The sequence below is a fragment of the Cheilinus undulatus genome, linkage group 13 (assembly GCF_018320785.1).
Source record: "Cheilinus undulatus linkage group 13, ASM1832078v1, whole genome shotgun sequence".
In the NCBI taxonomy this organism is placed as follows: domain Eukaryota; kingdom Metazoa; phylum Chordata; class Actinopteri; order Labriformes; family Labridae; genus Cheilinus; species Cheilinus undulatus.
In genome coordinates this window covers 45,374,101-45,401,645 of record NC_054877.1, presented here as the reverse complement: position 1 = coordinate 45,401,645, position 27,545 = coordinate 45,374,101, and the positions used below count along the sequence as shown (strand labels likewise).

The window sequence follows — 27,545 nt, the reverse complement described above, 5'->3', positions numbered from 1 at the left end:
AGCCACACGTTATCACTGTTCTATTGTGTAGGAAATATGGGTTTCATTATTGATTATTGATCATTATTTCATTCTGTTTGATTTGCATTTCACTCCGTGCCTCTTCTTTGGAATTTGGGTTGTACTTGGTGAATCTGGAAATGTTTTCCTGCTAATATTAATGTCCCTGAAAGGCCTCACTTTAAGACCGTGACATGCTTAGTAAAAGCTGCTGATAACGTTAACAGAAGTAAGCCAATGACAAGGAGGGATTCATTACTAGAACGCCTCTCCACAAGTTAGTGTACATGTGATTCTGCTCATCCCTATAATATTTTATTTCCCAGTGAAAGTGTGTCACGTAAAATTAGTCTCGCTGGGATGAATATCCCTGTCATTTCTCCTCCTAATTAGCATGCTCAACAACTAGATTCTCACCCTGTCAGTGCCCATTCTCATGTTCACAGAAGACCTACACCCACAATATTTTAATCTTATGTGATTCTGGATGTGCAAATCTCAGAAGAAGTGTGAAAATGGTAATGCTGGAATTTGGTAATCACCTAACTTCTGATTTCAGTCAGGAACACTCTTATCATACATTGAACCATTCTACTGCAACATTAATATACAGTCTAAAGATGCTCCCTGTGTAAGTCAAGCAGCATTCTTTGACTTTACAGGGCAGCTCACTGCTAGAAACCCCATATGGATAGATACATTTATAACAATATGTATAGGATACAATAGAATTAGTTCAAAAGCATTCAATCCACAGTAACATGAATCTCAATATGAGGGTGCAACAAGCTTTGTGCTATAAAGGAGGAGGCTGGGGTGGAGGAGGTGAAGCTTGCCTGCAGCAGCATAGAATCAGCCTCAATCCAAGATGGGGTTAGAGATAAGTATTTCATAAATGAACCGCTGTGTTGAGAGAAATAGCTGTGATTGGCTGTGGGAGTTAGGAGGTGATGATTAGAATCAGCTGATCACAGCTGGGCTTTTGACTACCATGTCCTGCATTAACTAATGCTTTCAGTCAAACCCTGGAGCGGTTTGTTTGCAGTGAGAAATCAACCAACCCAGCATTTGGAGCAAATAACTGGTTGGCTCATCACACTCCAAGTGGACGATCAGCAGCAGTAATTATAAATACCCTTTGATTGCAGTGGTTTCAGTGTTTTTGGTTGGTATATTTATTTCTTTAATGAAAAGTCTCATTTGTTTTAGAGCCTCTAACCACACTGTTACCTTTGGTAGATCTGACTCATTCATCGCTCAGAATCATCGGCTGCACTGATCAATGAAAAGCATTCATATTTGTGACATTTATCAGCCTGATAATTACAGCCATATAAACAAGAGCAGAAACATTAGCACCTGTATATGATATGTGATGCACCAATGAATGGTGGCTTGTGAACCCCCATCAGCCCATCGGCAATAAATATGACTAAGGCCGATGACAGTTGCAGGTGTATTCAAAACATGGAAAACTATATTTGAACATACTGTATATTTAATAACCAATGTTTTGCTCTCTAGAACTTGAATTCTGAGTACTAGAACTCAATTTTGGCCTATTAGTACATGACTAGGCCTTACTAGTAGAGCAGAAAGTGTCACTAATATTACTAGTAAGGCCAAAAATGGCTACTAGTACTACTCATAGACTGTTTTTGAGTCTACTAGTGGTACAAGTTAACTTTTTTGACCTGTAATCTGACAAATACTGCTCTTAGATGCAATAGTGATGGGAATTTAAGTTATTTTAAGTGATCCGGATCATTTGGTTCGGCTCAGCAAGAAGAGCCGGCTCTTTCGGCTTCCAAATGGCTCTTCATTTGGGTGACAGTTATGCTCATTTAACTGGCCAGATTTTGCAATGTCATGACATATGATTGATATTTGTGCTGGTATTTTAGTCCAGTTGTGCTCAGTTTGTTGCATTGATGAAAATATCATGCTATTATTTTTAAAATATACTTTACTGTCCCCCCGAAAACCCCTTGTGGGTCAAATGAAATCTGCGCACTGGCTGGGCCGTATGAAACACCTGATTTAATTAATGTTGTACCATCAAGCTTGTGTCCCGTAATGCAAGATGTGCCTGTGGAAGTGTTTGTAGAAAAGAACAGTCCTGCTAATCAATCACATATCAAAAAAGCAACATACATTAAAAAAAAAAGTTATAATGATATAAAATGGCTCTCAAACAGGATCCAGCTCTTCTCGTTCACATAAAAGAGCCGGCTCTTTGAACCGGCTCGTTCATGAACGACCCATCACTAAGATGCAATGATTTTGTGAAGTTTAAATGTGGTTTCTTCTCTTATCATGACAGACGCTCGAAGCTGTTTCATTCTTCCAGTACTCTACCCCCGCTTTCCACTATCACATCCCCCCTCCTTTTTTAACATTTTATTTTCATTTGGCAGCTTTCTTGGATAACTCATTTCTCTCTGATTTATGATCTGATCTCATGAACTCGCTCTCAGAATTCCCCTGGTGAAAACAGTTGAAACTTTCTTAAAGCTGCAGCATTATTTATCTTTCATGCTGTGTTCTGATGTTTTTGATGATCATTTCCCACTCTGGCTCGTTTCCCTGGTAGATTGGGTTGTAATGATTATTTCTGATCTTCATTATGTTGATGAGCTAGTCGTTGGCAGTTTTGACCAGGGGAAGAAATTTGTTTTCTTAATGTTTAAAAAGAAAGCCTAAAGTGTTTTCTTTTTCCTTTTTTTTAAATCTAAGAAATTTTAAAAACACTGATCAGTTTCTCATATTTTTACAGTGAGGAAAAAAAGTAAATTTACTGACAACTATGTTTTTTCTCAGTATTAAAGGTACAGTATGTAAAATATTTGCACTTAAACAACCACATCAGCTACAAAGATAATTATGTCAATGTTGTAATTATTATTTTAGTTAAATACTTAAATGTCCTCTTACATTTCTGGGTTTCAACACCAGAAATTCTAGATTTCATCGAGATGTAACATTGAATATCTTTATCTACTGTGTCAGACATGGAATATTGACTGTGATGTGAAAAATGCTAAATATCTGCTACAGGAAGTTAAATTTGTGCTATTATTTCTTTTATTCATTAATTTAATTTTTTTGCTGCTGGCACGTCTTGGACTGTGATTTTTCTCCACCATCCACAGTACATTCTGTTGCCGTTTGTGTGTTTTTAGCTGCAAGAAGGATTGTATCTGATCCACAGAGCTTGTGCAAAGAGGAAATCTACGCTAATGGCACACAAATATGCCCAGCAATGCAAACAGCGCTCTGCCCTATTTAAATGTATGGAAATATGGAAATATTTAAAATTCGGCACAAAATTGCTCCCATCCATCCATCTTCTCCCGCTCATCCGGGATCAGGTTCCGATGGCAGCAGGCGAACTAAGTCAACCCCAAAGTCCTTTTCCCCAGAAATGTTTACTAGTTACTCCTAAGGGATTCAGAAGTGCTACCAGGCCAGATCAGATGTAGAATCCCTCCAGAGAGTTCAGGGTCTCCTTCTAGTTGGATGTGCCCTGAAGACCTCCACAGGGAGGCGACCAGGAGGCATCCTAAACAGGTGCCCAAACCACCTCAGCTGGCTCCTTTCGATGCAAAAGAGCAGCGGCTCAACTTCGAGATTCCTCTGGATGTCTGAGCTCCTCACCTCTGTCAGACTGAGCCCAGATACCCTCCTGAGGAATCTCCCTGTGGGCCTACCACCTTCAGGGATAGGCATGAAGGGTTGGGTGCATTGAAGACCGAGGCGGGCAAAGCTGCTCCCCTCATATGCAGATAAACCTCATTACAAATCATCATTAATAATTCACAAAGTCGTGCACTGACTGGTGCAGATATTCAAAGTGGTGCAATTTAACACGATAATAGCACATCTTGTGCTATTATCGCGGTGCAAAAAAATCCCAGCTGATCTGCCTCTAATGGTGAAATCCTGGCTGAGATGAACATATAGCAGTGTTTGTTATCAAACATGTCTGATATTTGCAAGGTCAGAGAGGCTTCCATGCCAGGGGGAGTGTAACATAATCATTCTGACACCACATATTTGAGGATTTTTTGGACAAATAACCCTTTGCAATGAACCCTGACTGAGAAAATGTCCCCTTAATTCATGCAGATTCCCATGCAGTGCATATTTATGCACCAGACTATAAATGTTGATCACCCTGTGGTTCTGTTTATTACAGTCTGAGGTATTTTAGTCAGGCTCTGAAATCCGCCAGTATTTCCAGCAGCTCTGTTTTTATTGGTGTGATGAATGCTGTAACTTCAAAGAGATGCAAAACATGGCTGTAAATAGTTTTTCATCTTGATATTTAAAGGAACACTGTGTTGCACACATTGTTGGATGTGTTTTGACTGTAATTGCATTTCCCAAATAATTTAGCATTCACACTTGCTGTGAGTTTCATCATCTGCGAAGGTTCTGTTCAGCAGCTCCTCCCTGAACAAATGACAACAAAGCACCGGGCAATTATAATAGAAAAATTGGTTTGTGAGATAACATCACGTTGACTGTGGAAAGGAAGGAAAGCAACTTTCTGTTCTCAAAGGTGGGAAAAATGCCACGACAATGGAACGAAAATATTTTGTAGATGCCTTGACGTCAGAAAGGAGAAACAACTGTGAGATTTAGATTCTCCACCAAAGCAGAGATTTTCCTGTTTCTGCTTTACTTCTTCATTTACAGCCGTCTAAAATAAAGTCCTTCTGCTGCATGAGGTGTTTATTTGACCTTGTGAAGGTTTACAGAGTACAAAAACACATTAAACAGAAAGTAACTGCTCAGAGCGAGGTTAGAACAGGGTGTATGTTGATTCTTTCAGAAGTCTATGACTTTGCATACCAATTGTGCTGAGAAATTCAAAGCTTTCCTCATGATGATTGGAAGGAATGAATCAAACATGCAGGTGTTCACATTTCATAGAAAACATTACTAAACCAAGAATTATTTCCTTTAAAACTTCCTCAAAATCTATCTATCTATCTATCTATCTATCTATTATTTTATACATCCATCCATTCCATTCTACATTCCCTTATCCATCCATCCTATCTATCCTCTCTATTCTATCTCATTTTCAGGTCTCTTCGAAGATGTTGGATAGGGTTCAAGTCAGGGTCCTGGCGTGGTCACTCTAGGGGCATTCACAGAGTTGTCTCTCAGGTCCTTCCTGTGTTGTCTTGGCTGTGTGTAGGGTCATTGTCATGTTGGAAGTTGAACCTTTGGCTCAGTCTGAGGTCCTAAGCACAGTGGGGCAGGTTTTCATTAAAGGTATCTCTGTACTTTGCTTCATTTTGCCCTCAACCATGCCAGTCTTCCAGCCCCTGCTGCTGAAAAACAGCCCCACAGCATGATGCTGCCACCCACACACTGTTTGAATGGTATTGTGCAGGTGATGAGTGGAGTCTGGTTTCCTTCGGACATACTGTTGAGCATTGAAGCCAAACAGTTGAATCTTGGTTTTATCAGACCAGAGATTCTTGTTTGTGTCTGAGAGTCCCTCAGGTGCTTTTTTGCAAACTCCTAGCAGGCTTTCATGTGTTTTGCACTGTGTAGCCATTTTGCCATAAAGCTATAAAGCCTGCCATGAAGCCAGATCAATAGAGGGCTGCAGTCCCTTCTCCAAATAGGATCTCTGGAGTTTAGTCAGAGTCACCATCAGGTTCTTGGTCACCACCACAAGACCCTTCTCCCCTGATGACCAGCTCAGGGAGGAGTCCTGGTTGTGCAAAACTATTTCCATTTGATAATTACTGAGACCACTGTGATCTTGGGAACCTTAGGTGCTGCAGAAATGTTTTTTTTTTTTTTTTTTTTTTTTTTAAGTCTTCCCCAGATCTGTGCCTGTCAACAATCCTGTCTCTGAGCTCTGCAGGCAGTTCCTTTGACCTCATGGATTGGTTTTTGCTCCGATTTGCATTGTCAGAAGTGAGGCCTTAGTGTGTGCCTTTCCAAATCATCAAAATCAAATCAATCAATTTAACTGATGACTCCAAAAAAGGTGTAGAAACATCTCAGCAAAGATCAGAGAAATGTCAGGCACCTGAGATAACCTAGTCTTGTTGCACTTTGCCGTTATGGGGTATGGAGTCTATGAGAACAAAAATGGATTTAAACGACTGCAGCATCAGGCTGCAGCATAAACAAAATTTTAAAAAAAAAGTAAATAGGGTCTGAATATTCTCTGAATGAGCTGTAGGTTGAAAATAGTTTGCAAAATCAACAACAGTTTAAACAGCTTGATTATAAAGAGGCTGCTTTATATTGTAATAAACTGTAAGAACAAGGTGGACATGTTTTGAAAACCAAATACAGTCGCTAGAAAAAGTATGTGAACCTTTTGAGATTTCTTGGATTTCTGCATAAATTGATCATCAAATGTGTTCCGATCTTCATCTAATTCACAACAATAGACAAACACAGTCTGCTTAAACTAATACTGTACAAAAAATGATATGTTTTCATGTTTTTATTGAACAAAACATGTAAACATTCACAGTGCAGGGTGGAAAAAGTATGTGAGCCCCCAGGCTAATGACTGGTTGACCCTCCGTTGACAGCAATAACCTCAACCAAACGTTTCCTGTAGTTGCAGATCAGACCTGCACAACGGTCAGGAGGAATTTTGGACCATTCCTCTTTACAAAACCGTTTCAGTTCAGCAATATTCTTAGGATGTCTGGTGTGCATCGCTCTCTTGAGGTCATGCCACAGCATCTCAATTGAGTTGAGGTCAGGACTCTGACTGGACCACTCCAGAAGGTGTATTTTCTTCTGTTGAAGCCATTCTATTGTTGATTTACTTCTATGCTTTGGGTCGTTGTCCTGTTGCATCACACCATCCTCTGTTGAGCTTCAGTTGACGGATAGATGGTCTTAAGTTTTCCTGTAAAATGTATTGATAAAATTGGGAATTGATTTTTCCGTCAATGACAACAATCCGTCCAGGCCCTGAGTCAGCAAAGCAGCCCCAAACCATGATGGCCCCTCCACCATATTTCACAGTTGGGATGAGGTTTTGATGTTGGTGTGCTGTGCCTTTTTTTCTCCACACATAGCGTTGTGTGTTCCTTCCAAACAGCTCAATTTTGGTTTCATCTATGGACAGAATATTTTGCCAGTAGTGCTGTGGGACATCCAGGTGCTCTTTTGTAAACTTCAAATGTGCAGCAATGTGTTTTTTGGACAGCAGTGGCTTCCTCTGTGGTGTCCTCCCATGAACTCCATTCTTGTTTAATGTTTTACTTATTGTAGATTTGTCAACACAAATGTTGGCATGTGCCAGAGACTTCTGTAAGTCTTTAGCTGACACTCTAGGATTCTTCTTCACCTCATTAAGCATTCTGCGCTGTGCTCTTGCAGTCATCTTTACAGGACAACCACGCCTAGGGAGAGTAGCAACAGTGCTGAACTTTCTCCATTTGTAGACAGTCTGTCTTACCGTGGACACATGAACATCAGGGCTTTTAGAGATACTTTTGTAACCCTTTCCAGCTTCATGCAAGTCAACAATTCTTGATCGTAGGTCTTCTGAGAGCTCTTTTGTGCCAGGCATGGTTCACATCAGGCAATGCTTCTTGAGAAGAGCAAATTCAAAACTGGTGTGTGTTTTTTATAGGGCAGGACAACTTTAACCAACACATCCAATCTCATCACATTGATTGGACTCCAGGTTGGCTGACTCCTGGCTCCAATTAGCTTTTGGAGAAGTCATTAGCCTAGGGGTTCACATACTTTTTCCACCCTGCACTATGAATGTTTACATATTTTGTTCAATAAAAACATGAAAACATATCATTTTTTGTGCAGTATTAGTTTAAGCAGACTGTGTTTGTCTATTTTTGTGAATTAAATGAAGATCGGAACACATTTGATGACCAATTTATGCAGAAATCCAAGAAATCTCAAAAGGTTCACATACTTTTTCTAGCGACTGTAGCTAGCTGACACGGCCATTTCCCTTGGTCTCATTCAACAAAAGACACATTTGTTTATGTTGCACTCTGTCATGGTCACAGCATTTTTTAGTTTTCTAACACTGGAGCATCCAAGACAGCTTTAGAGCAGGGTGAATGTTGTAAAAGTGGCTAGATCAGATCTGCTGTATGTAAAGGTAAAATCCCTTTGTTCTCTCAAAGGTCAGTGCTGTACAGACAGCTTACTTTGGATTAATGGTGCAAATTTTAATGGCGAGGATCATCATCACTGAGATCTTCATAAAACACCGAATACTTTGGTTGAAAATGCAGACTTACCATCAACATAAACTGATGTCGCGGGAAATTTTTACCTAAAATGCTTGTTTGGCCAGTGCATTGGTGTGAGTGAATCTAAAGATCATCTGAAGCCCACACAACAGTTAAGAATTAAATAGAACATTGTCTTAGATCAGCAATTCTCAATTGACCGAGCCTCCAGCCCCACCATCAACTTCCCAGTGAAAAACCATGACCCACATTTCTGATCTTTTTCACCAACCAGGTTTATCTAATCAAAATATCCCAATTTGAACCTCAAAAATGCAAAACATGCCACAAACCAAAGATGAGAGGCAAAAACAGCTTGTTTTGAAAGAGTTTTGTTGACATTTTTGATGCAATTTTTATTTCCAGGAACACATTCGCGACCCACTGAAAAGTGTTCTGCGACCCAGCTTTGGGTCCCTGCCCTCCAGCTGAGAACCACTGTCTTGGGCCAGCCACACTCAACAGGATTTTGGGCCTGATTTTAGACAAGATTTGACCCCCAACAATTGTGGGGGCATTGATATTTACGATCCTAGGTCATAGTGCCACTGATGGAGTACCTACAACAACCAATGAGAGCGAGCAGACCGGGTAGTGTCACCAGACGGATCATACGTACACACACCGCTCAATACCATAAACACAACTGTACCTTAATTCCAGCCAGGATTTCATCCTGAGTCTTTCATGCATTCAGAGGATTAAAGACTAAAAATCTTTGGAGATTGTCCTGAAGTCTGTGGTCTCCCACAGTTTTAAAATCGTTTCAGATTAAAAAATCGTCCAGTGTGAGGCTGGCCTTAGATAATCATAACACAGTTGTTTGTAATGCCTTAAAAAAGTAATCTCCCCCCCCCCCCCGGATGTTTTACCCTTTTATTGATTCAATAATGGTCAATATTAATGGGCATTAGCAAAAATCTCTGCAATATCAAAGGGAAAAAAATATTTCAACAAATTAATGTGGACAAAAATATGTAAGGTAAAATAAGTGACTGCATAAATATTCACCCTCATTCATTAGAGGCCTGGCACCTGAGTGCAGTCAATGTATCAAGCGATTGTAGTATAAAGACATCTTGGTCTGGAAGGTAAAGTCACTGGTTAATCAGTTTATCAGTGGTTAATCACAGGATGGATACAAAATAATTTCCAAGATGCTGGACATCTCCCAGAGTTCAGTTAAATCTATCATCAAGAAAAGGAAGGAATATGTCAAATCTGCCTGGATCAGACCAGCCTCATAAACTGAGTGAGCATGCAAGAAGGAGACTAGTGAGAGAGGCCATGAACACACCTATTACCAGTGGTGGAAGTAACTGATTACATTTACCCAAATTACTGTAATTCAGTAGCTTATTTTTGTACTTTTTGAGCAGTTTTAAAAATCACTACTATTACATTTTCTGAAGTATATTTTGAGGGATGTATTGTACTTAATTACATTTTTAAAAGCTTTGGATGCTGAGTAAAAAAATAAACACTAAAAGCCGCAACAGGAAGTCCAAGCTTTCTGCCAGCAACATAAAAACGGACAGTGGTTTGGCTTTCAAACACATGACGGTCATATTTCTTCCTTAAAAAGCTGTTGCATTGTACTTTAGGTTAGGTCAAATCTTATAAAAAATAACCTGGTTGGAGGTCCATATTTTCTTGTTGGTATTGCACATTAGGGACAGGTCGTATTTCACTGTGAAAGCCCCGTGGGTATCAAAACTAACTATTCAGTACTTGAGTACATGTTAAGTGACTTACTTTTTACTTTTACTTAAGCAGATTTACAAACCAGTGCTTTTACTTCTACTCAAGTAAATCTGAACCAGAGTAACTGTACTTTTACTTGAGTACAATAGTCTGGTATTTTTTCCACCTCTGCCAATGACTCTGAAGGAGTAGCTGAGATGGGGGAGACTCTGCAGACAACTGTTGGCCAGGTTCTTCACCAGTCAAAGCTTTATGGGAGAGTGGCAAAGAGAAATCCACTGTTGAAGAAAACCCAGATTAAATCTGGACTACAGTTCACCAAAAGGCATGTAAAAGAAGTATAAGTCTGGTGAGACTAAAATGTTGCTTTTTGGCCATCAGACCAGATACCAAACACTGCACATCACCACAAACACACCATCTCTGTCAAGCACATTGGTGGCAGCATCATACAGTGGAGATGCTTCTTGGCAGCTGGTGCTGAAAGACTTGTAAAAGTAGTGAGTAAACTGAATGGAATATGTCAAAATCCTTGAGGACAATCTTCTTCAATCTGCAAGAGACCTACAGCTTGAATGTATTTCAGCAAGACAACAAGCTTCACAGAAATGGTTTGAAGACAACAAGCTGAATGTTCTGGAGTGGCCGAGTTCTGGAGTCAAAGCCCAGACCTCAATCCAACTGTAGAGTCCAAATATGCAAGCCTGATTAAGACCTATCCACACAGACTCAGTGCTGTGATTGCAGCCAAAGGTGCATCTATTAAGCAATTAAAGGGTAAAAGAAACAAGGGGATTGATACATTTTAGGGTAACAGGAAGTGTGACCAAGTGTAAAATTAAAACTCAAGTCATTCCTTAGCAGCGGCAGCGGAAAGAAAGAGCTTCACATAACTGAACCATCATTTACTTTTTGTTTCCCATGCATGCTGTCACAGAGAGGAGCTGATGATCAGTTCATCCTTTGACTCTCTGGAGGTTCTCCTGGATTCCTTTGGCCCCGTCAGAGACTGCACCAAGGACAATGGAGGCTGCAGCCGCAACTTCCGCTGCATCTCCGACCGAAAGCTGGACTCCACTGGATGCGTGGTAAGTTGTTATTTTATGAACTTCTGGCTCCAAGCTTTCATACATTAACGCAAAAAGCCGACCATGACCCTGTGCTTAGATTTCGATTTAAATCATTTTCAAAGTACTTTACTTCTAACACTGTGAAGATCCAAGCCTTGGGGATTTTTGATCTTCTGCCCACTCATACCACCTCTGCGCTATTGTTTTATATTCTAATGTTGTATGAATATCCTGTTGTGGCCATCAATTATTAAGTCCAGCTAGCTGTGTAAATATTCATGAGCCTTTCTGCAGGCTGAGATGACCCACATGAAGGACGAGCAGCAGAGCCGCTCTCTGTAATGTGTCTGAGTGGACAGTTTGACTTCGCCTCTTGTCTCATCTGCCTCTCAGGCCGACAACACACTCATTACGTCCAGGTGGTGCTTAGCATCGAGGAAATGTAGCAGCCAGGTTTGTTTTCATGTCCATCTGTTGGGGGCTCAAGAAATAGCGTTCCTTCTATTTGCAGAATCTTCGCGCCGTCTGCTAGTGTTTTGCTGCATCTAAATCCCCTTCCCTCTATAGAAAAGCTGTCACAAACCACCCCCTCCCCTGAAAATTTAATTTCTTTTCAAGTGCTGCGACGCACTTGGGTAGAGCTTTTCAGGTGGGCCGGGGAGATGCAATTTATGCAATTCAGAATGCTTCATCTTATCTCGTCTAATGCACCTCAAGGATGGAGCTTGTGAGATGTTTTTTAATGGGAAAATGTTTCAGTTAAAGATTAGAGAGGATGCATCTATAAATGCAGATGGACTGGTAAAATTCGGCACAGAGAAGATCAGCAAACAAGCATTTATGCATCGGGGGCATTTGTGCATTTTCTGGCTGCTTCCTTGTTCTGTCATTATCTGCCTTTAATGCTTTTGTTTACATTGTGGAAGGCTTTAAATTAGGCCCTTTATTGTTACTCTGGCACTGGCAGTGGCTAAAATAAAAGTAAAGACATGGTACTGTTAGGTGTGACATTCCTTCAGGAAACATTCCTAGTCAGAAACTTCCCTGTTTCACATTTTCTTTTGGCTTCTTTTGTCTCTATCTGTATTTTATTTATTTATTTTTGATGTTGTTCGCTTTAATTTGCAAATTTTTTTTTTTTTTTTTTTTTTTTTTTTTTTCATGTTTTAAAGGAAATCAGTTCTCAACTTTTTCAGCTCACAACCCCCAAAATAAAGGTACCTGAGACTTGGGACCCCCACTGCACCTGAAGGTGGTTGGAGACAGCCTTGCACATTCAGGAATAGCCATGTGCAGACAAGGCCTCCCATATCTTTTTTTTCAGTCATTTGTGCCATAGCACATAGCCATCTGAAAAATGTAAAAGGCTTTTCTTTAAAACAGAATTAAATTGGGTTAAAATGTCAAAAACAGGGTGGATAAGGTGGTGGGATGGGAGTTTAAAATCAGAATTGGGTTAGAGGTAGAAAACATTAGATAAAAGTGGCAAAAAATTAAGTAAAAAACGGCACAAAAAGTGGTTAAAGTGGATCAGAAGTGGCAGAAATGGAACAAAAATGTCCAAAATTTGTTGAAATGGGATTAAAGTGGGGAAAAAAGTAGTGTAAACTGGGAAAATGTGTTAACTGAGGCAGAGAAATGGGCAAAAATTGGCAAAAAATTGGTTAAAATGGTAAAAATGGGCAATAAAGTGGTAGGAATATAGTTAAAATGGGCAAATATGAGCAATAAAGTGGTAATAAAGGGGTTAATAATGGCAATTGTGGATCATCAGAGGCACCAATAGGTGGAAAGAGGCAAGAATTGGTTAAGAAGTGGCAAAAACAGGCAGAAAAACCATGGTGGAAAAGTTTTTAAAATTGATAAAAATGGGTTTAGTGTGACAAAAATATGGTACAATTAGCAAAAATTGGTGGGGAAAAGTGATTAAAATGGGTTAAAGCTTAGCAACACCAGTGTAACCTGCCAAAAGTGGGTCAAAAAAAGAGGGAAACATTGGTTCAAATTGTGCAGAAGTGGCAAATAATAATGGCAAAATTAGCTGGAAAAAATGTTTTAAAATATTCATAGTTTTTTTAGTTAATCTGGTGACCCCCTGTAAGTGTCTTATGAGCCCCAAGGGGATCCCGACCCCCTTTTGCCAATATTTAACCTCTTTTCATCATTTTCCCCACCACTCCAGCACTTTTATTCTGCCTGTTTTTGCCACTTTTAAACCAATTCTTGCCTCTTAAACCTGATGTTGACTATTTGTCCCATTTTAACCACATTTCACTACCTGATATGCCCATTTTTGTTAGTTTAACCAATATCTACCTATTTTTTCCTTTTCAGTTAACCCTTTGTTGCCACTTTATATCAATTTTTTACCCTATTTCACCTCATTTCCACCCATTTTGGCCAATTCAAACCCATTTCAGACACTTTTTAACTGCTTTTTAACACAATTAATGTCCCTTTTTGCCTCCTTTTTTTTTTTTGCCATTTTTATCTAATTTTTGCCACGTCTAATCCATTTCTGCCACTTTTCAAATCCAGTTTTACCACCTTTCCTACCATTTTTTGCCATTAATACCTTTTTTGTCAATATACAGTATAATCTGTTTTAATTATTTTTTTAACAAAAGGGAGTTAAATTTTTTAAAGGCTATTTACTACACAAATGATTAAACACTATTTGTTTCTTTGATAAGAGTGATTATTGTTTCATGTTAAATATAAAATATGGATATCACAGCTTATCTGTACAGTGGATCATGGTTTTGCTGTCCTCCGTGGACTCCCAGTTTGGCTGGGTGCCAGAAAGTTCTCCCACTTATCCCCCTTCTGGGCAGGCTTGTCTGCACATGACTGTTCTTAACTGTGCAAGCATGTCTCCAACCACCTTCAGGTACAGTGGGGGTTCCCGGTCTCTGGTACCTTTATTTTGGGGGTCACGAGCTGAAAAGGTTGAGAACCTAGACCAGTATTTCTCAAATGGTGTGAGAAGGCTCAGGTAAGTTTGGGCATGCTGTGGGGATTTGTACAACCATATGTTATTACTACCACTAAACAACAACTAAAGGAGCTGGTACCAGTGCTGACGAAGCCATTTTTGTCATGGTTATGATTCTGGTGTGCCTTGAGAGTTTGGCTTGATCTCAGGTGTGCCTTAATTAAATTATAATAAGTTCAGTCTGGAAGAATTTGATGGGCACACACAGAGCCCTGACTTTAACCCTATTGAGCACCTTTGTGATGAACTGGAACGGAGATTGTGAGCCAAGCCTTCTTGTCAAACATCGTGAGCTGAGATGCTGCTGCCATGCCTCTAATCTGAAACTGTTAGAAGCCAGCACAGAGGGAAAAAACACTCCGTCACCTCTTTACATCTCTGTAGCATTCATATCGGGGGTTAAAACACCACGCCCTGAAATGGCACTGTGAATGGGTCATGATTCAAAGAAGCCGTTTAAACATCAGCCAGTATTTGCATGCTTTTTTCCTCTTTTTTACAGGATAAGCTGTACTGTTCATCAAAAACAAATGCTCAGGAGGTTTCTTTGCCCCTCTGTGGGCTTGTAAATGTCACAATGTTGTTGCTAAGGAACATTAAGACAACAGAGGAACTCTAATTGGATGTTTTATAATCTTCCTTCAGTGAGTTTCACTGGACAGTCCACCATTGTTCACCTTAGACGGTCCCACACAAATATCACACTTGTTAGTACAACTTGTTAGCATATGTGAAATAGACCTGAATAATAACATCCACTATCAGAAATAGCTTTTTTTAGAAATCTGAAAAGGTCCACAGAGTTGCAGCAACATTGCACTGGATAGTGTGAGACGAAAATATCCATCCAATTTCCGTCTTGTACCGAGAGATGATGGAGTGGAGATTTTCTGCCACGCGGGGCTTTGAAGTCTCAGAGGGTTTTGATTATATTTCCCGTTTGTAACACGACTTTTTATTTTGCCTCTCTTTCCTCATGTGAAAAGCAAAGGAAGACTCAGGTATTCTGAGTCATAATATTCTTCTTTTACACATAATTACAGGAAGCTTTTTAAACAACAGTTTGTATTCACTAACATCTAGAGGGCAGCTCCTTCATGTTGCAGCGCATTGCAAATCCCTGCCAAAAGCACAAGAAAAATCTTTTTCCCTCTCTGAAATTAGTCTTACTCCCATCCTTTAAGGAATCAGTGAAAACACGTCTCGCCGATGCTTTGAGGTGTCATGAGACGCCTCTTTTGTGTTCTATTAATTATTTATTGTCCTGTTATATTTCCATCCCTGTGAGCATGCCGAGGACGTCTGTGATATTTTTTCTAAGAATAAAAGAACAAAAGGAGATGTCTGCGCTTCCTCGTACTACTTATCCCTTAATGTTTCTGTTTCCACATCATTTGTGGCTGTTCACTGAAACCACAAAGAAAACTGTCATCCTGAGCAAAAATATACCATTTCATGCTTCAGTAGAGCTTTATTAAGTAGGAGGTGGACAAAATGTAAAACAAGAGGAGGAAAATGATCATGGAGCACCATGGAGAATGCTTAAAAAAGACCTTCTGAAAAGTTGCACTGCACTGAAATTCATGCCAGCTTATTATTATTTAGCACAGTGGTTCTCAACCTTGGGTTCCGGACCCCCTTGGGGGTCACAAGACACTGAAAGGGGGTCACCAGATTCCTTAAAAAACTAATAATAATTTTTAAAAACACTGTTGACACTTTACACCAATTTTACAAAATGTTAACCCTTTTTCATCACCTTATAACACCATTTTTAGCACATTTTTGCCACTTTAAATCCATTGTTGTCCATTTTAAAGCCTTTCCATTACTTAATTACCTCCACCAAGGAGGTTATGTGATCGGCAGGGTTTGTGAGTTTGTTAGTTTGTCAGCAACATAACTCAAAAATTTATGGACAGATTTTGATGAAATTTTCAGGAAATGTAAAAAATGACATAAGGAAGAACTGATAAAATTTTGGGAGTGATCCGGATCACCGTCTGGATCCAGGATTTTTTTTTTTTTTTTTTTCCTTTTTAAGGATTCTTTACTACTGGGAAATAGGGCTAATGGCGGAGGTCTGCGCTCTCCGACTGCTTTTCTAATGTTGTTACCACTTTACACCAGGAGATGGCAGCCATGAATAACTTCAATCCCAGCAGCATTTTTGGGTGTGTTTCTATTCAAAGTTTTGGAGTTTATAGAGTTTGAAAGACGCACGCCCAGTCGAGGAGACGGGTCGGAGCATAACAGAGAGAAAGACAGTGAATTGTAGTGAGGATACTCACAGTGCTGGGAGGAATAGAGGAATATTCACCCTCTACCATGACTTCCAGTCGTCTGGTGAGACCATGGGAGAGACTGTCAGTGCATCTGTTGGGACCGGCAGGCAATGCGTCCACCATGACAGTCCACAAGTAGTGAAGCCAATGCTTTGCCTCACCGTGCTCCCACCCCACCAGGGAGGTAGTAATTAGCGAATGCTGTGGTGGGAGTATCTTGGGGGGGGGGGGGGGGGTTCAAAACACGTTGAATAGTGACAAAGATCGGGAATGACAAACACCGCGGAGGTAGAGACATGATAGAAACCTATAGTAGAAGCCATGGGAGAAAATGCACAGCCAATGGCAGTGGAGGCTGCCTGTTGATGTCAGAATATGCAAATTAGATGAGTGAATTTACTCCCATCACAAAGTTTGGGCCATACTGAAGATTTTTCTCATTTACAGTATATCTTTATCTCCAACCACTTCCAAGCTACAGCCGTTTGAAATCTTGATATCAAAATTGAATATTTTCCAGAAAAAACTGTGGCGCCCAAAGAGTTATTAAAGGATTCTTTACTGTTAGGAGATAGGGCTAATGGCAGAGGTCTGCGCTCTCCGAGTGCTTTTCTAGTTCTTGTAGTAGTTCTTGCCACTTTCTGCCTGTTGTTGCCTCTGTTGACCCATTATTACCTCTATCAACCACTTTATACACCCCTTTTTGCCCATTTTACCACAGTTATCCCATGTTTGCCAGTTTATATCAATCTTTCATCCCATTCAACCTAATTTCGATCAATTTTTTGCAAAAATCCAATTTCACCACCTTTTCTACCGTTTTTTTGCCATTATTAACCATTTTTAGCCATTTTTAATCCATTTTATTTATGTTTTTAACACAATTTATTTTCATTGAAGGAAGACTAAATGAATAAATATTGTTTGATAAGTGGTTATTATTCAGGTAAAATATCACATATGGTTATCACAGCTTAACTACACAATGGACCATGGTTTTGCTGACCTCCATGGTCCCCCAGTTTGGCTGGCTCCCAGAAACCTCCCCCTTTATCCCTCCTTATGGGCAGCCTGGTTTTTATGTGGCTATTCTTGAATTTCCTGGTTGTGTTCAAACACCTTCAGGCACAGTGGGGGTCCCCGGTCTCTGGCACCTTTATTTTCAGGGTCTCGGTCTGAAAAGTTTGAGAACCACTGGTTTATCACAGTGAAGATAGAAGCAGTGCTGTTTCACTGCAGACCATACCAGCACTAACATTTTTGTCAAGGTGCTGGGTGAACTCGACATTTACCTGGGGCAAATATGGAGTGTTGATATCTTGCATTAGCAGGAACTTGGTAACAACATAAAAACAGCAGAAAGAATCTCCTATTCAAACTAATCAAATATTGTAGCAGTAAAATGTGAAAAAATAACTGGTGGCATAGAAATGAATCATATCCAAATCTGAGGCCATGGTCTTCAGTTGGAAAAGGGTGGAAGGCCCTCTCCATGTTGGGAATGAGATCCTGAGTGGAGGACTTCAAGTATCTCGGGGTCTTGTTCACGAGTGAGGGAAGAATAGAGCAGGAGATTGACAGGCGGATCGGTGCGGCGTTGGCAGTGATGTGGTCTCTGCTTCGTCTGTCGTGGTGAAGAAAGAGCTGAGTCAAAAGGCCAAGCTCTCGATTTACTGGTCCATCTATGTTCCTACCCTCACCTATGGTCACAAGGTGTTGGTAGTGACCAAAAGAACGGGATCGTGGATACAGGCGTCCAAAATCAGTTTCCTCCGCAGGGTGTCTGGGCTCTCCCTCAGAGATAGGGTGAGAAGCTCGGCCATCCAAAATGTTCATCAGCAGCCTTCTTTTTTCCATGACAAAAACTAGACTAAAACTAGAAAAAATAGATCTGTGATGACTAAAACTGACAAGAAGTATGTTTAGTTTTCATCAAGATGACTAAAACTAGACTAAAATGTAATGTAGTTTGTGTTGAACATTCAAAATCCATGATATTTCTCCACTTTGGGTAAATCTGTCAAAAAACAATATATCTGTATCTCTTCTGTCTCTCAGCTGTAGAAAGCAGGGACCCCAGGTTTAACAGAGAGCAGAGAACACACTACCATGATCTGGTACCAGATTTAGGCAAGAAAATAAATGCTTGGACTAAAAGTAAAGACTAAAATGTGAGGACTTTTTATCGACTTAAACTAAACTAGAATGTTTTGAGTTTTCGTCGACTAAAATTAGAAAGGATAGAAATGACTAAAATGTGACTGAAATTAAAATGTATTTCATTTAAAGACTAAAACTAAGACTGAAATTAAAATTAGCTACCATAATTAACACTACGTTCTGGGTGGAAATTGACAGTTTTTATTCCTCTGATTGACCTCTTTTCTGTAACAGACACTGATAAAAGGAAAATAAAACTTTTACTTTCAACTTTAGAATTATAGTTCTGCATTTTCCTATTTTTTTATTTAACAGTCATGAATTCTGTTCAACCACTTTTTAAAATCCGCCTACAGGCTTAGATTTTATTACAGTCTTCTGAGTAAAACACAGGTGGTGTTGTATTTCTCTTGTTACTTTCTCAGTGATTATTTTGCAGCAGTGTCTCATCGTTTCTTTTCTTAGCCCTGCAATCTCACCCCAGCCCTTTTACTGCATTTTTCCCGTCTCTCGTTCATTTACTGAATCCGCCGAGGAGTCGGCCACAGACGCTGTTGCTGCCTTAGTAAATCAGACAGTAATTACACACAGGTTGCAGGCACAAATTGAATGAAAGAGACGGTACGAATTCACCTCGGACTTTAATTTATGTAAATCCGTCCCTGGATGTAAACAATCATCAATCACAAAGAAGATGTAGATTGGAAGAAGCTTGTGACCGGACGGATTTTTTAGGCTTTTGAGGCAAATTGGATGGAGAACGTCATTTGGCTTCACATGAAACTGAATTAGATGATTGAATTATTTAACTTTTACATGCTAAGAGGAGCTTATGACAGCTTTTTAATTTATTGAGTTTAATTGATACATGCTATTTCGTTGCTGACAAACACATTTTCAAACCTTTCCAATCAAGTGAAGTCATTGATCTCACCTTTGCAAACATGCTGTCCATCACCGCGCAGCCTCATCCCCAGCTGCCAGAGCATATATATTACTGTGTGTTTTAGTAATTATCTTGTGACTGTCGAGCTTATAAATGAGCCTCTCATCCGTCTAATCAGGGTGGTAAACTGGCTGGGCCCCAGCGCTCTGATTCCAACCCTAATCAATTAACACCTTGTCTGCATACACTCTGCCAGTAGCTGTCCTGTCTGCGTTTAATATCTTTCGGTGTGTGAGCTTCACTGATGCTGGCCGACCCGCTCCGTCTGGCTGATGTATTGCGCTCCTGGGGAGACGCAGCACACAACGCCTCTGGAAGTGAGAGCGTAATAATCACGGGATGATTGTGAGATTAATTAGCTTTGTCTTGTCACTTGTCTCCCCCTGCAAAATGTCGGGAAATGAGGATGTTGTTGACGGAGCAGATTGCAGCAAAGATGGACTGACCGGTATAGCTGGGCACCATCCAAATGCTAATGCACTGTGATTGTGGAGACTCAAACTGTATAGAAAATGTCAATGACCTCTGTTGTATTAGCATGTTTTATAACTACGGGGATTAGTATTCGCCTTGAAGAGTCAGGGTCAAGGTTTGGTGCATGCAGACACATGCTGAATACATCTGAATGAAGAAAAAAGGCACAAACAAAGCATCCAATCCAGGTGGCATCAATGCTATCAGTGTTTACTTGCCACTATTTAACAAAAATGAGCAAGAAGCAGGGCTGGACTGGGGAGAAAATTTGGCCCAGGTCTTTTCAATTTGAGAATGGCACATGTGTAAATCTGCCTAGATCAGACCGTCCTCACAAACTAAGTCAGCGTGCAAGAAGGAGACTAGTGAGAGAGACCACAAAGACACCCATGACTACTCTGAAGGAGCTCCAAGCTTCAGCAGCTGAGATGGGAGAGACTCTGCAGACAACAACAGTTGGCCGGGATCTTAACCACTCAAAGCTTTGTGGGAGAGTGGCAAAGAGAAAGACACTGTTGAAGAAAACTCAGATTCAATCTGGACTAGAGTTCACCAAAAGGCATGTCGGTGACTCCATGGTCAAGTGGGAGAAAGTTCTTTGGTCTGATGAGACCAAAATGGAGCTTTTGACCATAAGATAGGACGCAAAACACTGCACATCACCACAAACACACCATCCCCACTGTGAAGCACAGTGGTGGCAGCATCATGCTGTGGGGATGCTTCTCCGCAGCTGGCCCTGGAAGGCTTTTAAAATTTAGAGGGTAAAATGAATGCAGCAAAATAAAGGAAATTCCTGGGGGACAATCTCTTTCAGTCTGCAAGAGAACTACAGCTCGGGAGAAGATTTATTTTTCAGATGATGAACCCAAGCATTCAGCTAAAGCTACACAGAAATGGTTCACAGTGATACTCAACGTGTGGCTCTTTTGTGATGATTTGGGGCTCTTTCATGTCTCTATTTTAAATATTTTTCCTCACAAAACCTTAAAAAAAGGAAACTGTCCCAGAAATGATCTATTTCTATTAAAGCTACATTTGTTTTCCACTCTTATGCAGTTGGCTTTAATTGTAAACCTTTTATCATTTTGTCTGTATATCCATTGCCCTTATTTACAATTTTTTTCACCCTTTTTTCCTTTTTTTCGCCACTTTTAATCCATTTTTACTGCTTATTAAGCCCATTTTTGCCACTTCTTTCCTGTATTTGCAATGTTTTTACCACTTTTTGACCATTTCTGCCACCTGTAACTACATTTTTGTCATCCATTTTTACCACTTTTTATCTCTATTTTTGTAATTTTTCACCCAGTTCTTTTTTGCCGTTCTATGCCTATTTTGCCCACTTGCACCCATTTTTTGCCACTTCTTTGCTGTTTTTTGGTCATTTTTGCTACTTCAACTTAGTTTTATTACCACTTTGACCCATTTTTTGCCTTTTTAACTTAGTTTTATCACCACTTTAGCCCATTTTGTCACTTTTCACCACTTAGATTGTGGCTCTTGCAAAGTTACTTTTCAACAATTAGGCTCTTTGGTTGAGCAGGGCAGAGTAACTGCTTTAGAGATGACGGTGTGAACGTTCTGGAGTGGCTGAGTCAAAGCTCAGACCTCAATTCAATAGAGAATTTGTAGCTGGACTTGGAAAGAGCTGTTCACACCTGATCCCCATACAACCTGACAGAGCTTGAGCAGTTTTGCAAGAAAAAAAAAAAAAAATTGAGTAAATTTGCAGTATTCAGATGTTTGAGCCTGATTGAGACCTATCCACACAGACTCGGTGCTGTGATTGCAGCCAAAGGTCACTCTCTATTGTTTATGCAGTCACTTATTTTACATGACATAGTTTTGTTTAATTGGCACAAATTTGTAGAGGTTTTTTTTTTTTTCTTTTTCAAAAAAGCCAAACTATTTTGGCTGTTATTGATTTATTAAATAATTAAAAATGGGTATACCATGCAAGGGGGTGAATATTTTTCTTAGGCGCTGTGCCAGTAATCATAGGTAGTTGAAATCAACACAGATGAAAGAGCTGGTAACCGTCACTAACATGCATTTGGCAGTTCTTGTTGCTTTTTCCTGTTGAACTGAACCAACACCAAACCCTGACCCCAACTGTTACCCCCTATTTACAAATGACTGTGGTGTATTCAGATTTATAGAAGACAGTAGGGTTTATTTCTGCAGTGCCAACCACAGTGATCAAGTTTGGACTGATAGTAACAGTGCACAGTGCCTACTTGGTAGTTGGAAGGCTTGTGTTTAAACATTGGAGTATAATATGTCCCAAGAAATCACAACTTGGTCTAGTTTACACCAAACTAGAGAATAATATTGTTCTTGTGTCTGGAGTGCAAACAAATCAGCAAACCACACAATAGCCAGCATACTCCAGTCAGAATCAAGGTTCCAAAAACAGGAAATCATGTGAATCCCTCATGGTCAAGCATGAATTTAGAGTAAACAAACAAAGCAGACTATGGGCAAGAAGAACTGGCAACAGTTTCTGGACTAGTGTTGACTCAAAATTCACTATGAAAAATAAGTAAAATGAAATAAAACTGGATGAAGTAATGGAACCAGAGTAAACACGACCATGCAGCATGAGCTGGAAGTGAGTAGATGCTGAGTCCTGTAGTTGTTCCTCAGTCAGCCTCCTTACCGATGATCCATAGTAGATGTGCTCACCTGTCCTCTCCTCCACACAGCAGAGCATCAGATGTTGATATCAGATATTCTTTATGTCTATCATCTTTATTACTTGTGAATCACACCTGGAAAATGTGGCAACATGATCTTCAGAGCCATCAAAAAAACCTCGACTTTGTCGAGACATGACATGCCACTGCTTGTTAAACAGCAGAATAAATGGACATAAAAAACATATAAAACACCCCAATTATTGAGCTGTTCTCGTGCATGTCTGCAGATTCTTGTACCTTTGGGAGCAGGCGGGATGATCTTTTTCCAGTCTTTGTGCTAAGCTACCAGATATGCTGCAGGGATATTAAGTGGACAAAAAAGCAAACTGATTGCCCCGTGATGAGCTATGTAACTGGTGTCTGCCGGTGTTTAGTGTGGCCGCTTTGACATGCTTGTATTGTTTAGGAGGAGGGCGGAGGAGTGTTTGTGAAAAGAGGCACCAGTTGTGCCACGCATTAGTGATCCCCCTGCAATATCCTCCTCAAATAAAGGTTCCTCTTTTGCAGTCAAATTAAGTCACTATTTGCGATATTCAGCATTAAATAGTTGATTCCATTTTATTGGCTAATTCCGTGATACCTTCTGCAATTCCATTAACGCAGAAATTATAGGGCCTAATAGTGTATAAAAATATTCCATTTATGATACTTAGACATAATTATTCTATTCTACACCTAATAAATAAAACATACATGTTTCATAATCAAATCAGAGAGAGCCAGATGTTATTTTGTTGTTCTGAGTTACAATAATGAATGATCTTTAGAGCTCACAGCTATTTTCTCACTGTCATGTCTTGTCTGGACCTTTTGTCTTAAAAAGCTTGTAAAACACCAACCCTGTGGTGCACAGTCAAGCTCTATACATCCTTTTATCAGGACAATCTGGGTTTTAAGAGTACCTGACGTAACGCTGTGGATTTAATCTCCAAAGACCCCAAAAAGTCAAGGAAGTTCCAGGCTCACCACAATGGCATATTTTAGGGCTACGGAGACATGGATGGTAGCAAACGAATGGCAAAACGGTCAGCTTTCAGAGGAAATAATGAGTGTCTATGATTATGGTTCAAAAGTTCTCAACATTTTTATAAACTGTGTCACTTACTGTTGTATACAACAACGCTGTCCTCAGAGACCCCGGATAATCAGCCAAGTTCCAGGCTCACTAGAAAATGTTCTGTAAGAGCTACGTTAGTGCCTATGACTTACGGTTCAAAAGTTACCCAGCAATTTATAAAGGGGTGTGTCTGTGGCACGGATCTGCCAGGTGAGCTTTAAAGGCCCAAACATACTCGAGCGTACTGTGAGCGGAGCAGACTCCACGCGGAATGTCCGCAGTCATTCAGAGCTTCCATAGTCGAGCCCACTGTTAGTTAGTAGTTTCCTGTGAAATTTCTGTGAAATCCTACATTTCCCACAATCCTTGAGTGTTGTTTACATTTTTCTGTCATTGCGTCCTGCACTGATGACGAGGAAGAGGAGTTGCTCTGCCTGCTGGCTTTGCAAAACAATAAAATTAAGAGACGGTGGTATGTACGGCCATTAAATGCCACAAGAGACAAGGAAAGGGTGTATGCCATGTTGATGAAGGACATACGAAGTATTGACGTGGAAAAACAAGTGTGAAATGTCAGTGTCACATTTAATGCAAGTCGATGTGAAAAATACATGCCGAGCAGTGTTTTGCGTGACACCAGTTTGGGAGCAGAGTCCGTGCGGTCGTAAACTTTGAGCTTTATGTGCACTGGCCTTGCGGGCATCCGCTTTGAGTCGGTGCGGACCTCCGTGAAGTCCGTTCTGCGTACGTTCCACCCGATTATGTTTGGGCCTTAAGGGTTAAAGGGAGCTTCCTTTATGTATAGGCCATTCAATTGGAGAACCTGGGGCCAGATCAGGCCCCAAAGGTCAATTTTAGTAGCCCTTTAAAGATCCAGTATGTATGATTTCCACCCCTAAAAATCTATATTCATTTAAAAAGTGGATATTCTTATATTTAATAATTTTTACCAAGAGTCTTACAGTATCTCGGGTATTTCTGAAACCCCCTTCTTTTTTCTAGTTCTGAGTATTGCTCCTTTAATGCAGGACTCGCTGGTTGTACCGGCCAGGAAGCTAGACTATACAGCATAACAGATGTGGACTGTTTCTCCCGGGATTTAGCGAGTGTTTGGTAAAGGTGGTCCACAAAATAATGTTTCACTAAAATCAACGCACGATCAACATTTTTTGAAGTGTCAACTCAGAAAGACTCTGTGTTTTTATCCCTATTTTGCAGTACAAGAGCACGCAGCCAGTAGCCAAAGCATGCTAGGAAACCCTCCAGTGTGGCTGGATTAAAATAATTCTGCAAAATAGAGTGGGCAAAAATTCTTCCACAGTGATGCGAAAGACTCATTGACATTTATAACAAATGCTTTCTTGCAGTTGCTGCCACCAAAGGTGGAACAACCAGTTATTAACCCTTTAGGCGCCGGAAGTGGTTTGAGATAAAAGTATACTGTAAATAACAAAAATCTTCAGTATGACCCAAAGTTTGTGATGGGAGTAAATTCACTCATCTAATTTGCATATTCTGACATCAACCATGAACATCCCTGCTGCCTCTATCGGCACTGGCTGTGCGTTTTCTGCCACGGCTTCAACCACGTCTGCCGCTACCTCCTTCACTATTCGCAGTGTTTTGACCACCCCTGCTACCCCACCACGTCCCCTCCCCGGCATTTGCCGTTTACTCCCACCCCCACCACGTCCCCTCCTCGGCATTCGCCGTTTACTCCCACCCCAGCCACGGTTAGGCAAAGCATCAGCTTCGGTATGTGCTGTTTGTGGACTGTCATGGCGTACGGACTGGGTGTCGCTGCTCACAGACACACCGTCAATCTTACCCATGGTTTCACTGGACGACTGAACACCATCGTCAGAGGGTTAATATTCCTCTTCCTCCTGGCATTGTGAGTATTCTTGCTACAGTTCGTTCTCTTTCTCTCTTCTCGCTCCTGCTACAACCACTACTACCACTTCCTCGTCTCCTCAACCAGGGGAGCGTCTTTCAAACTCTCTGTCAAAAACTTTTAATAGAAACACGCCCACAAATGCTGCTGGGATTGAAGTTACTCATGTCCACCATCTCCTGGTGTAAAGTGGTAACAACGTTAGGCACCATATTTACAGGTAGAGCCTGTTTAATTCAGCTATGTTGCTTGTTGCAATTGTGTGACATTGGCGCTTAAACAGTTAAGTTTAGGGGGCAATGACTTTTTCCTGAAAAATTATGACGGGGACAAACACTTATTCACAGCATCATGCAGTGTCTCTTAGGTCCTTCTTATGGATGCTTCTTCAGGAAGTGGCCCGATTCCAAACTGATTGAATAGCCCTGCTGTATGTAGTGGCAAATAATTATATATTTTTTATGTCAAGGTATAGTATCTAGACTTGTTAAGATATCATATTGGTGTTTTTTTTTTTAAGATTTCCTAACACAATACATGCATTTTTGTTTGTATTGGGTATCTTTCATTGGCAATAACAGAATCTTTAGTCTTGTAGTCTAACTAATCTTTCACAGTTTCTCTAGTAGGTTTAGAACTCTGGCTTTCTAGACTCTTCCACCAGATTCCACCCAGTCAATTGCTTATCCATAATGCACACCAAATCACACATCAATGCAAAATACATACATCTTACTTTAAGGCAAATTGCATAAGCCTCTTCTTATGATACTTCTCTGAACAGTCAGTTGCTCCTTTTTTAATAACAATCCTGTCTGCATCACAATGTCCACTGCAGGTTAATGCACTCCCTCTCACCACGTTGTATTGGCCTAGTTCCCCTTAGGCAGCAAAAAGCAATCTTGACTGGGATCACATTTTGGGACACTAAGCAGTGTTGAGAGGAGTCAATACCTGGCAGAGATAGAGCTAGACCTCAGCCTTAAAGAGGAATAGGAGCACATTAGATTGTCACTACTGATGTTTTCTCTCCTCGGGCCATTAGGTTTATGTGAGGCTGTGTGTCCAGATTCACAGGATTGATGGGAAATTCTGCTCAAGATAAGTTAATATAAGGCATCATGTCAGAAAATTGGTCAGGTGTGTGCTTTTTCTGCCTTTGTAGAAAGTTTAATTGAATAAACAGGATGAAACGTTTTTAGAACGAGGAGGTAGTTTTAAGAATGAAGCTGTTTGTGGAGTAGCTGTGAGGGGAAAATTACATTTACATTTTAAGTCAATATTATTGGTCCTTCTGTTTTTGTCCGCTGCAAACCCAGACAGCACTCAGAGAATTGCTGAGACATTCTCACACCTTTTCTGTATAAAGAGGACCTTAATTTATTAAAGCCTGGCACACAATACAAGATTATCATGCTGATCGGGCCAGATTCTCCCCTTCCAACCAAATTCAACAAAGGCCATGATTATGTGATGGCTCTTAGGATTATCTCGACTGATTTTGTGGTGGGTTTAGAGCGAACTTTTCCTCTCCGTCCTGCTTGGATCCGCTCTGACTTAAATGATTACAATCAGAAATCCTGATGTGTGAGGGGCAACAGCAAGTTCAGCTAAACAGAAACACTCTAGATTTATATGTGGGATGGAGCAACCACCAATCAGGAAACAAGCTGACCAAAGGAGGAAGCACAGTAAACACAGCCCTAGTAAGCATCAAGCATAAAGTTTGATGGATATATATCTTTGGTTTATTTTTTAACTGTTATTTTTCCTGAGGTTATAATCTTGTTAACATTAATTGTATCCTTTTCTTCATATTTACCTGTATTATTCTTCCGTAAATTAACATTTGACCAGTGTAATAGCCTTTATAATATGTACATTGCTGTTCAATAGAGAATCACTGGATCTGTTAGCTGTGTGAGCGAGGTAGATATGGAACTATGTCGATAACGTAGCCAAAGCTGTGCTTACAAAGCAGCAATTTTGGCAACATA

At 40.3% G+C, this 27,545-nt stretch overlaps 1 protein-coding gene across 5 annotated transcripts in view; it reads left to right on the top strand.

The window, feature by feature from the left end:
- astn1 (astrotactin 1) overlaps positions 1–27,545 on the top strand; it is a 714,709-nt gene that overhangs the window by 256,142 nt on the left and 431,022 nt on the right. For all 5 annotated transcript variants that reach the window (XM_041803561.1, XM_041803558.1, XM_041803557.1 and 2 more), the window contains one exon: positions 10,903–11,053. In XM_041803561.1, the coding sequence (XP_041659495.1) occupies positions 10,903–11,053 (151 nt within the window). The remainder of the gene's footprint in view (positions 1–10,902; positions 11,054–27,545) is intronic.